We start from the raw sequence: 13201 nt of genomic DNA, 5'->3' as shown, positions 1-13201 counted from the left end.
GAAATTACTCACTTTCTCTCTGCAGCAATAAATGTTAAAGTGTTCATTTCCTTGTGCTCCAAATGCACTGCAGATTTTTATTTCACAATGTCAGAGGTCAACAGGCCAAAGGAGCGGTCCTCTTGGTTAAGGAGCTAAACAGCCCACAGAAAGTGTCATGCTGGAGAAGAATGAACACCAGTTTGAGAGCTTGAGATATCTGACAACACAGCAACCTTACAGTTGTTCTTATTAACGTACAGAGAGAAGTTCTATAGGTAAACCTTCACTAAAGTGCCAGTCTGTGTTGTTCCAACACAGTGTGGTTTTTGCCAACAGTGGAGCTGAAATGCTGCAGAGAGTCAGTGTCACCACTAGAGAGCTCATGTCTACATTCATGGCATCATATTTGGGGTCTGTCTTGCTCTTTAGTGTGTTTCGGTTAAAATAAAGTGCAGTTCCTGAAACTTATCTTGTTTTTTTAGCTTTAGCTGCATAAGCTGTCTAGTTTCAGTTGATGTGGTGAAAAACAAACGTTTTGTTTTGCGGCTTTCCTGTTGATATTTTTACTTGAATGGGGACTTCACCCTGTAGCGAGGAGTTTCAGTTCACACCAAGCATCTGTTATGTTTAGCAGCTGTATCTAATTGGTCTCTCGTTTTGACTATACTTGCAGTTTCATATGTTCACAGGAACACATGGTTTGTTTTTATCTACTTCTTTGCAGATCTAGCTTACACAGCTAAAGTCTAAGTGCCTGGTTTGTTGTTAACTGGCTGAACCCAGATGCAGCTGGGTCAATCCGGCTGCCTACAACTAGTCCATCCACATACTCTGTGTTTTTACGTGTGTGTAGGCCTCTGACAGGTAGATAGTAAGGAGCACAAAGTGTGCAAATATCACACGGTGAACTCCAAAGGCTCTGCGCCAGGTAACAGTCGGGTGCTGAATAGTTTGGAGCCTTGGAGAGAAATGCCGCGTCCAGGCTCTAGTTTTCCAAGCCGGGACTAATTATGCAACAGCTGATGGGAGGGAGTACGACTATAGGATTTTAGCAAGGGATGCAGTTAAATTATTGTCAATATGTCCAACTAGAACTGAGTTTTGGCTCAAAGCGAGGACACTTCTTTGGCAGTGGGCAAGCGCCATCCCGGTGCCTCTTGTCATGATGGAGGTCACTTGGTTCAGTCTGACAGTGCAGAAAATCCATTTAATGTGATTTTTTTCCCACTGTTCCATGCTAACTGGACATAAATCTTGTGCTTAAGTCAGACTTGAAAGGATGCAGAGAAAGCATGTGGTGTTCTGCCAGCTCTTAAAAAAGGAAAAGATTGCACATGCTTTTCAGGTGGACTAAATGAAGAAAATACTTTGCCGAACACGCCATTTGTTTCTCATTTTTCATTCTTCACATACAACTGTAAACTGTCTGTGTAATTAAATTTGTTGCCATGGCGGCTGTTGGTTCTCATCTGCCTTAATGTTGAACTAGTAAGTAAAAGAGGAAGGAAGAAAAAAGTAAACCACGAGTGACAATAAGCGCTTCATGTAGAGACACACCTCCCCCCCTGCAGCGGGCCCGCCCTCCTCTCAGTCCGGCTGATGCAATCCCATGCTTCCATTACACTGTGGGAGATAATCCCCTGCCTTTTTGAATGAGCACCATAAGCTCCGCCCCTTGTAACCTTTCCCTCTGTGGCCTGTGAGTGGATGGTGCCTCAGGTTTCACCTGATACCCGCGACCTTTCACCCACTGGAGGTTTAAACCGACTGCCTGTGGCTCAGCAGCACCAGGCGTCTTAGCTGGGATCTCCTGGTTCTCTCAGTTCCCCTCACACACACACACACACACTCGCCTCGAAGCACTTGACACACTTCAGTGAGTGGCCAAGTTTGGGAATCAGCCACAGGCACAGGCCAGCAGACGTGCAGACTGTTGTTGTTAATGAGTTGTTTCTTTGCCGAGACAGACTGTATGTACGCAGAGGAGTAACAACAGAAACACATTTTTATTCTAACAACACTAAAAAGTTACCAAAAAATGCCATGATTGTGACACCTTTCCCCATTCTCATACATACAACCTCATTACAATATTTATGACATGTCAGTGAAATCGAGCCAAAGACTGAAATGTCAGTATTTTGTGTGTGTTCCCAGATCCGCTCCTCCATCACCACGCTGCTGTTCAGCGGACGAGAGTTCAGCTGGCTTCGCCACATGCTGATTGCCGCCGCCATCTTGGCCTTCAACAACATGTTGGTCATCTTCGTCCCCACCATCAGGGACATCTTCGGCTTCATTGGTGAGTCCGACCTCCAAGCACTTTGACTCACATGAATGGATTTATTTAACAGTCCTGTTTTTCATGTTAGACTTTTTTGTTAAACTTTATCAACAATGTGACAAGTACTAACAAAAGGCAAACTTTCATGTCTTAAACATCAAAGAAAAAAATGGCCTCAGGTTCATCAGGTTCAAAATAAAATTACAATAAATTAAAATACATACATAAAGAAAAAAACATACATAACGAAATTAAAATGACTACCTCAAATTAATTGAAACATATCTAGAAATTAAACTCATTTACATGGACACACTATGGACAAATATGAGTTAATAAAAGAGTGAGTCAGGCAGCTGAGGGCTGATTAGCCCCTTCAGTTCAGGGGTCCTTTTATTAAGTAAAGACCTTGGAAGTACAGAAGCGTCGGGTTTAGTCAGCTGTGCAGTCGCGTGAGCAGTTTATGACCACTGGATCTAAATACTCCCAGCCAACACACACAGACAGTGAAAAGTGCAAATACATGGACATGTTTACCTGTAATTAGACTGCAGTGGAGACAAAGCTGCAGCAGCTAAAAAAAAAACATTTTGGAAAAAGAGAAATGGCTGGTGTCCTACACCCTCTTAAAACCAGCTGAAAACCGGGCCCAATTTATAAGGTGTCCTAACTGTCCAAAATGGTCATAGTAAGGATTTTTTAAGCTTTAGGAGTAAAATTATTTTGATTTTGATTCTGTGGAGGAAAGTAGTCTGAGACATTAGCCATATCATTAATATATATAAGGAACAATACTGGCCCCAGGATTGATCCCTGGGGGACACCACATTTGGTCACAAGGGGTGTGGAATTTGATTTAATTCATAATTTAATAATTTGTTAATAAATATATTATTTTTTGGGACTACATATAGGGAGTTGGCAGAACAAATTTGGACATAAGCATTCTTACACACAACTCCTCCAGGTCTAGGAAAGTTCAGTTGTGAAAGGGACTCTTGACAAACATGTGCCAGAGTGTTTAGGTTGTCTGATTAGCTAAATCAATCTTCCTCTGGTTTTTATTGCAGGTTCCTCTGCAGCCACTATGCTCATCTTTATCCTACCTGCTGCCTTTTACCTCCGCCTGGTAAAATCTTTGCCGTTCCGCTCCCCGCAAAAGATCGGGGTAAGTGTGCAGAAACACACACACATCAACTTCTTTCTCAATGTATCATTTTCCTCAGTCTAACCCCTGAGGAGCGAATAACATTTTCAAAACGTGACTCGTCAGAAAATACAGCCCCCCTCTGTGCATCATCACACATCCGACTACATTTTAATGCCTCCTCTGTCTCTCCATGTGTCTCTCTCTTCAGGCGACCATCTTCCTAATCGTGGGAATCATCTTCATGATTGGCAGCTTGACACTCATTGTCCTCGACTGGATCCACAACCCCCCCGGCTCCAGCGGAGGTCACTAAGTTCCCCCTTCCCTTCTTAGTGCAGCAGACCCCCTCCACCACCACCACCACCACCCCATCCACTTCAGCTGGCCCAACATCTGGGAAGAGGGTTAATCATTTGTTCTTTTCTTCAAATCTCTATCATCAATCATAAAACCTTAACATATGAACATTAAGTGCTGCACTGAGTTAAGACATCTTCAGTTTCCCCCCAAAGAATATCACTGGAGGGAGATTTTTTTGCTCGGTTACTTTTCTTCTTTTTGCTGTAAAGATCTGGATGTGGCACAACACAAACTAGAATCGTCAAAATCCGGAGAGGGAACTGGTTTAACATGTCATCAAGAGAACGGTCATCCTCCACATTATTTCTAGCTCTGAAGAAACAAGATCAAACTGTGCAGCCCTCACCTGAAGCAGATCTGTGAACTGTGATTTGCAGGGCTGGAAAGACGATGCAGGTCTCCGAGTTCTCTGTGCACTTGAAGGAGACATTTGGAGGTGGAGTTTTGTCGTTCTCCATGAAACAAGGAGCACTTCTAGCATTACGTTTCACTTTGTGTGTAGAGCTAACACACACGCACATATAGACACATTAAAACATCTACATTTGTATTTTCATGCAACTATCCATGAAAAATTCCTAAAATTAACAAAGCAGTTGGCTCATCTCAAACAACGGTTGAGACGGTTTGAACAATCGGTCACTGAATTCAATCATGTAGAACTTTTTTATTATTATTTTGCTGCTCTGCTACATGTTAACAATCAGAAGCGTTGCCAAAGTCTACATGCACATACAGTTTAAGCTGAGCGGTCCAGATTGGTTGAGCTTCCAAGTTTTATGCTCTCAAGGATTTTCATCCTGGCTGTGTACACGAAGCAAAGAGATGCTTTCAGTATTACTGTTACACAGGGATCTGAACATGCAAGGTATCAATGTACATCATTTAAGTGTGTCTACTGAAAAAAGAGTGTTGTACACATTGCCACATACAGTCTTTTCCTTCAGGTTGTATGAAGCGTTAAGTGAACGTTAAGTGATCACTTCCAACATGCAGTATATACACAGTATAGACACTTGCTGGAATAATTTGTTAGGCACTTGAAATAGGGCTAGATATCTAGGTATAGAAAACAATAGGTTTATATATTTTTTATAAGTAATTGGCAAAACGATTTTCAATACATAGTTTGAGAAAATGCAATTGGACAATTCAAAAGTCAACCAAAAGAGCCAAATATGAAAGAGTTCATTTCATCATAATATATTATCAACTTGTGCCATACTATCCTTATCACTACAAAAAGAATACACACTCTCCCAAGATGTAATTTTGGCAAGGCCTTATTTTTAATTTTTAACGTGATTCTGTCCAAATCAGCTAAAAAGAATAGTTTGACATTCTGGAGAATACACTAATTGGCTTTCTTGTAGATGAGTAGATTTATACCACTCATGTCTGTACACTAAATGTATAAGCTAATGTTACAGGCAGCGGGCAATTAGCTTGGCATTGGGACTTGAAAAATAGGAAAACAGCTAGCTAGCTCTCCATGGAACTACAGCTTGAGGTTTTTACATTTCAAACACACAAATTAAATTAATGCAAAATAATGTTTGAATTTCAAAGCATTAGGAGGTGCTGACTGTTGAATTTCACTTTTAACTGAGCCAGGCTACCTGTTTTCCTACACTTTTAGCCTTTGTACTAGCTAACCGTCTTTAGGTGCTAGCTTCATCTTTAGCATACAAACATTAGAGTGGTATTAATCTGTGCAATGAATTCAATTTTTTTATCATTACTCTTAAGAGTGTTGATTTGGAATAAGTTGGACAATAAACAAAACAATATCACACACGTCATGAGTTCTGTTACACAGAGGCTAACCTAAGTATTGATACTTACATTAGCTCGTGGAGACGTGACCAATTTGTCTTTTCAAAGTTAAGGAAAGAAAAATCTTTTGATCAGATAACTTTCTTAAATTCGGTGTGATTTGTATCTTAACGCATGGGTTAGTTCATCTGTTTTGTCGACAAGAAGGTTCAATATTAATCTATTTAGATTTCTAAGTAGTGACATAATCTCGGTGTTCTCTCTGTCGTTTCCAGATTCAAAAAGTAACAGGATTATTCTTTTTAATTGTGCCTTTGGATTGTTTTCATTACAATTGGCTTCTAATACTGGTGCCTTTGGTAGAATCATTGATAACAACACCAAAACCTCATTTCACCTCTTCTCTGATGCTGTTACGTGTCATGAACACATCCAGCCAAAGTGGACAACATCTATAGATCTTTTTCAGATCTATGTACGTTAAACAAATTGATATTTCAAATGAAATAGTGTATTATGTGCATGTTTTTGGATTACAAACATGGTCTTTTTGGACAATTGTATATGCTCTGTAAATAATCTTTATTTTATGGTACACTTACACTCATTGTCTGAGTGGGTTGTTGGGGGATTCTGCTTTACAAGTCTTCTGCAATCCAGTGTTTGTTTTAGTATATATATAAATATATAACGTGTATTAGATCTTTTTTTTTCTCTTGCTGTATGACAGTAGTTTTTTCTTTATTTCAAGCTTGTATATTTGTAGAAAATTTGGTCTATATATCCATTTTCATGTTTTAATGTTAACTTGTCATATCAGGATGAATTAATCAATAACCTGCTTTGTAGCACAATTTCCCCAGAATTCTCAGAATCAAGGCAATACGTTTCTGTAGCTTATTTGCTACTGCTGACCATCACTGGGTTGTAAAGTCGCAAGTAAGCAGTATTGATGTTGAATGTGTTTTGTGAAAAACGTGCTGTAACACGTAGAAGCAAAATCATCCGAAGTATTTCGTGACCACACTACAGGAAGGTTCTTACATGACAGAACACCATAGAAATTTGTTAAAAGAGTTAATTACTCTTCTGCTTTTTATCGCATGGCATGGCAAATATGCTAGCGTGTAGCTGTACACCTAAGCTAACGTTTAGCCCTACACCTATGCATATGTTTAGCTGAACATCTATGGTAACGTTAAGCCGTACACCTAAGCCAACGTTTAACCAAACACCTATGCTAAAGTGTAGCCGAACACCTATGTCAATGTATAGCTGTATACCTATGCTAACATGTAGCAGTACTATGCTAACATGTAGCCGTATACCTCTTCCACGGGATAACAAAATGCACAAGAACCTTCCTTGTTTGCTAGTTGCAGTTCTTACTTTACTGTGGTTTATTATGTATATCACTGCTGTCATAGAAAAACCCTTTGAAACCCACTTTATGTGAGGTTTTATTTCCATGACGTTACTTGAACTGAAGCTTTCCACGGCCTGATAAAGTCAGCTAGCTTCATGACCGAAGGGTCCATGCATCCCCTTCACAAACCGCTATGAATGTTCAATAATGGATTGGTTCGAAAATCTGGCTCACCTGTTCCTAATTTCTTCATGAATGTTTGGCTGTAACTTCATTAGCCTCCTGCCGACAGTGGCTTATTCTGCTCATCAGTAGTAAACAGCTTAATCTTTCCTCAGGTTGGGTTTTGTCTATTTAAATAGGTCACAAAAGATGAGAGGCAGCAGGTTTTGAATAGACACCACACCTCTCCCCCCTTTAGTATCTCAGGTATTCAGTCTGGATCGATATTTCTTCTCACTTTCGGACAAATGTCTTCACCTCTTTTGCATGATTGAGCCAACGTTACAATGCCATTGTATATTGTGCTGGCCTAGATGAAAAGTTGTCTTGTGGATCTGTAAAAGCAGACAAGTCCCCAGCTAATTTAAAAAGTGTTTAGAAAGGAGTTGTACAGAACCACCTGCCTTATTTTTCTATGGACCTCTAGCCGTGGAGAAGCACTGGCTCGATGTTTCTGCTGTTCACAGTGTCTCTGCTTCCTGTGGATCAGGCCGAACATTTAGATTTGTAATTTTACCCAAACAAAGGGGATGTTTTTTGTATCCGTGATGCTGTTTCATTATGATGAACAATAAAAATGTGAACGAAAAAAAGTTTTTGTTTCTGTTCATTTTTTTCACCTATATTTATGTTGATGAGATTGCACTGAACAATAAACCCACATTTAATTCAAAGCAAGATAATAAATATTAGAAAGGCAATGATTATAATGTACTGTTTATATAAGTCCCATTTTCAATGTTTGTTTGACTTAAATTCATAACCTTTTTGTCATACCAGGGCTTACATAACATGTCCAGACAGCTTGAGCCATATTTCTGGCATAATAATCAGATGATATTTGGCCTCCAGAAATCAAATAGATTCTCCTGTTCCTGTCTAGGTAGCATCTACTGCTGACATGTAACACTAGCTTGTAATGTTCCCAGACGATCAAAACAAGGGGTTGGAGAAATGAGTTAGGTAACCGTTTCCTTTCCAAATACATTACCATACATAACACAGGCTTCAAATTCAAGCAAGTCAAAATGGGGAAAAAAGAGCCTTGAAAATGGTTTTAAAACATTGCGAAGGCCATCATCAGTTAGGTCATTGACCTTTAAATCAAGACTTTTGAGGACGTGAAGTCTTGCTGCTCATCTGGGTCTCATGTTCTGGACACCAGCAACTTGAGTTTTCATTAAGATAGATGAGAAAGTATGTTGCGTAACAAAGGTTACGTAGACATGTTTGTATATGGCTGCAGGTGTATGCGTGGTAATGTGTGTGTGTGTGTGTTCGTACTTCAGAGGCAGAAAGACAGAGAGTTCGCAACATCACCAGATCAGGATGCAGGTCACATTCCACCACACGGTTTTGTTTTAAATCTGGTTACACAACACCCGTGGGCTTTGACCTCTGGATGATAACCTGCTGTATCCTCCCTTCACCTCTCTGAGCTGTCAGCGTTATCCTCCACGATCGGGACTTCTTTAACACCTTTACATTCAACCCTCGGCTCCCCCACCCCTCCTGCATTGATGCATAATTGTTCAATACAGTGCGTCTCCATGACTCTGTCCTCACATAGATCTGTACAAATACTCTATGATCCAATTGTCGATACAAATTAGATTTCCGGTTTACACGGCTCTTGTCAGTGTGCTGTGAAGTCAGATTAAATGCTTTCCCTTCCCAGGAGTCCACTGTGTTATTAATATTTGATTTATCTACGTTGCCGTAGCAGATGGCAGGGTTTTGATGCATATCATTTTTATTGATTTAAAAACTACATTAATCCGCCACATAGGCAAGTTAAACAAACCGCACACACAAACACAGGATGTGAAAGTGTTCAACCCAAGCGTGACTCATTGTAAACAAACCAGAAGCTAGTCTGAAGCATTGTGAGTGCAGCTATTTGAAGTTAATCGGCAAAGCTGCAAAGACATGTATAATGTAAATTCAGCATTTTAATGAATTATAGAATCCACTCGATATTGAATCGTGGCTTCATCTTCCCGTGAGAATGATTAAAACCAACCTGCTTGTTATGTTAAAGAAACACACCTTTACTCCTGCACTCATCTTCCTGTGTTTTCAATTTTTAATGATTCCTCACTCTTCTCTCCTTTCTCCCTTCACTTATTTTCTTCCTTTCCCCTTCCTCTTTACCTCTGCAACTGTGCACCACACTCCCCCCTTTCCCCAACTGCCTCCTCTCCCTGCCTTTTTTCTCTTCCATCTTCCTTTTATGAGGATTAACTGTGCTTTTCAGTACAGTGGGATAAATTCCAGGAATACGGTCACCGTTAATAACCTACTATCTGTGTGGGAAAAAGCCTGGGCAGCAGCAATCTGTAGAGATTTTGAGTCAAACCAGTCAGCCATGGGTCACGTAGTAGTCACTGAATAAGTCTTCAAGAGAGCTTGGATTAGCCTGATTTTCCTTTCCAGTGCCGTTGTCGACAAAATAACCTATTTTCTATATTATTTTATCACATCATAATCACTATGGTTCTTCTTTTTCTTCATCTCTATCCTCTTGTTCTGTTCACCTCTGTCAAATTGTGTGTGATTTTATACGTTTTGGACGGGTTGATGGCAAATTTAGTTGTACTAGTACTTGTTACCCTGTGCAATGACAATAAAGGCTTCTTGATTCTTGATTATGGCCACTGCCTCGCAACACATGTTAGTGTGAGATGTAATAAACTGCACCTCCTGGCTCACAAATATGTGTGTTATATGCAAATTACAGCATATTTCTGTTCATAAGTACTTACAGTGGATAGGAACAGCCTGAACTACAACGTGACTTATATATTTCAGTTTTTGTAGTGATTCAACAAATAAGATCAAGCATCAACTACATGAGCTTCAGAGTCAGGTTTTGTTACCTTCAGATGCAGCCAGGCTAGCTGTTTCACCTCGCTTTGTAGTCTTTATGCTAAGCTAAGCTAACCAGCTGCTGGCTGTAGCTTCATATTTACCATTCACTTTTAACAAAATCATCAGGGGTTTTTGATTGGATCTAAATCCTTTGTGACAGTAAACTGTAGAAGTGTATAGCTTCATTTTTTCATCAACAAATCTCACACAAAAATCACATAATAAGTACACTTAAATCAAGTCAACTTTATTTATCAATGCTGCCATATGTACAGGACATACAGAGAATTTAAATTGTGTTTCCCTCAAATCCCCAGTGCAAGCAGCAATAAACATGAAATATAAAATATCAGTAAAAGATATAAAATATAAATGTAAAAACATATATACAAGTAAGAAGACATGTAGACGAAAAGACACTGGCAAATCTGGAAGATGTAAATAGTATAAATATGACGGTATGAACAGATTAATGGTATAAACATTGTGAATAGTATCACTGTGACACTGTATAAACAGGGTTATCAGTATAAATATAAACATAAATATGGCAGTATAAATATAAGTTTAAGTCTTTTCATCTAACTCATGATTCCCAATATAAAACTCAAAGAATTCCTGTAAAAAAAGATATAAACAAATAGAGAGGTGTGTGTTCTTATACTCTTAACAAACTTGACATGCATAGTTTTGATTTAAAATGACTAATATCATGTGTAATTGATGGCAAAATTCAAACTGGATCAAAAATGTATTTGTCTCTCCCAATTAACTGCTGTACATATTTTTACAAATTAAAGGACATTGCCTCCCTATAATGCCATCTGTAAATTTAACGTATTCTAAAATAATGACACACATGACTATTCCAAAAATATCTGCCTCTTCGACATTTTCATTAATTAAAAAAAAGAAGCAAATTTGGAAAAGAAAGATGCATTGCTATACATTTCTACATAGAAACAGTGGATGAAGATCCCTGCACCCAAAATAATAATAAAGCAAAATTTCCGTGGACACAATGAACACTAATTGTGAAAATAAGGACAGTGTAGGTGATAGAGGATGTTCTTGGTGGATGCCTGTACTCACCACTGTGAATAACCAGAGGTGAAGGACGAATACGTTGTTATGTAACAGAGATTCAATTTCCATAACAGCTGAATGGAGTCGAATAGAGCCCCGCGCTCTCTGAATGCATTAACAGCTAAATGCCACCACAGCTGAACGACTTTGCTAAATAATTGGAATGAATGAGATTTACATTTTCAAGGAAATTATTTTGAGCCAGTGTGTGTGTGTGTGTGTGTGTGTGTGTGTGATGGTGTTGAACTGGTGTTGTGTCTGGTTCAGCATTACATTGACTCAGGCTGCTGGTTAGAGCTGATGGTGTCTCTGGGCGCAACATCCTGCATCCGTCAATACAGTTAAAGGGTCACATGTGGCGGTCACACCCAAACAAAGACACACGCACATGCGGTGAACACAGACACATAAAACAAGCACAGGGTGTGTGTGTGTGTGATCATGTGACTTCCAGCATCCTATCAGCCTTCAGTGTACACACTACTGACCTACGTACAAACACCTTGTGCTGAACGTCACAGAGGAAGGAGGACGTAAACAATGGAATAATAACACTACAATGGTGACAGTAATCAGTCACTGACAATAAAAAAAAACCTGTCAATAAATTATATTCTTAAAGGATATTTGGTTCTTGCTTGTCCATTCAAATAAATTAACAACTTTTGCAGTCTGTATTTTATATATTATAGTTATTCAACCTCTTTTTTTCACTTATTTTTTTGTTGTATGATCTATTTGTCACGTAAAATTTTGTATTATATCATGTAAATCACCTGCAAAAGTTTACATAAGAAATCACACAAACACTTTCATCTGAATGCAAATAAAATCTTGAGTTGAGATTATTTTGTCAACTAAAGTCTACAGGGCTGAGTTTACATTTCGGGCATTGCCTTTCGCCTCTTTTTTGTTCTCCACACATACCAAAATACAACCAAAGCCTGCTCCTCTTCTATTTCCAGAACCAAAATCTTGTCACGTTGCCTGCAGAATGTGGATGGTGTATAAATATATTAATATGAAATATATTTGTTATTGCTTTTTCAGTGTTATGGTACACTGTAAATAAAGATAAACAATAGCTACTCAATAAAATTTAGGCAACAGATTGCATGCAATATTATTAATTAAATCTAACGTTACGTTCTAAAAGTTACAAGTTGAGTTAATAACTTAACAGGAAGTGCCTGTCAATTAAAAACTGACTAATTCTATTGTGTTGGATTCATTCAAAATTCTCTTGATTTAGAATTACATACACATAAAGATTATATTTAATGTGATCCAAATAAGTAGATTCTATCTCAAACATTTTTATATTAAAGTTCCTTAAACAACTGCCTCAAAATCAAGGACGCATTTATATTTAATACATTTTATCAAATATATTAAGTAAAATGAAATGACTACAGAATAATTTATTACAGTGTATTTCACTTTCTATTACTTTCACAGTTTTTTCCCACAGTCTGTCCACTTCACACACTACTTTTACCGACTTGAATGACATCTCTGCCTTGTTATACAATACATTCAGTATGGGTTGGGATTCAGGTCACCTCCTCTCAGCTACATGGCAGCTCCTCAGGCTCTCCGGGTGTCAGAGATCAGAGTCGGCTGTTTGATTTGGTGTGTCTGACTAGAAGGTGCTGCGTGACGCACCCGCAGTGGCAAAGATGGCAACACGGTGAGATAAACCACGCTCTGGTGTTAGAGGACAGCCGTGCCAGCCATGGACACACACCTCAACACACACACATAAAGAGGTGGTCTTGATTCTGACCTCTGAGGACTGTTTGGGACAACTCAGTAGATAATGTGAAGAGTGCAGCAATGCGGCAGGTCGTCGGTTTGTCAAAACAGAAAAAGTACAAAACTCCAACATTCCTTAAAGGTAACACTTCTATCTCAGTAAAATCTCTGACTAGATAGAAAAATCCTCTTGTTCTGACAGAAGAAGAAGAAAAAGAGATGAAGATAAAGGTGGATGAGAAGACACACAAAAAGGACAAGTCGATAGTGGTGCATTTAAGAAATACTGCTGCAGACAAACTGGCCTTGGAACAACTCCAACTAAGGACATTCCCTGCTTTCATCAGCT

At 38.9% G+C, this 13201-nt stretch overlaps 1 protein-coding gene across 3 annotated transcripts in view; it reads left to right on the top strand.

Moving 5' to 3' along the window:
- The window catches only part of slc38a4 (solute carrier family 38 member 4), a 41965-nt gene extending 36154 nt beyond the window's left edge, over positions 1 to 5811 (top strand). For all 3 annotated transcript variants that reach the window (XM_059325463.1, XM_059325461.1, XM_059325462.1), the window contains exons 14-16: positions 2140 to 2284; positions 3337 to 3434; positions 3625 to 5811. In XM_059325463.1, coding sequence (XP_059181446.1) covers positions 2140 to 2284; positions 3337 to 3434; positions 3625 to 3729 — 348 coding nt within the window. In that variant the 3' untranslated portion in view covers positions 3730 to 5811. The remainder of the gene's footprint in view (positions 1 to 2139; positions 2285 to 3336; positions 3435 to 3624) is intronic.
- The last annotated feature ends 7390 nt before the right edge of the window (positions 5812 to 13201 follow it).

The sequence above is a fragment of the Centropristis striata genome, chromosome 22 (genome assembly GCF_030273125.1).
Source record: "Centropristis striata isolate RG_2023a ecotype Rhode Island chromosome 22, C.striata_1.0, whole genome shotgun sequence".
Classification (NCBI taxonomy): Eukaryota; Metazoa; Chordata; class Actinopteri; order Perciformes; family Serranidae; genus Centropristis; species Centropristis striata.
Note: the sequence above shows the minus strand (reverse complement) of the source record. Positions and strands in the feature narration are given on the sequence as shown.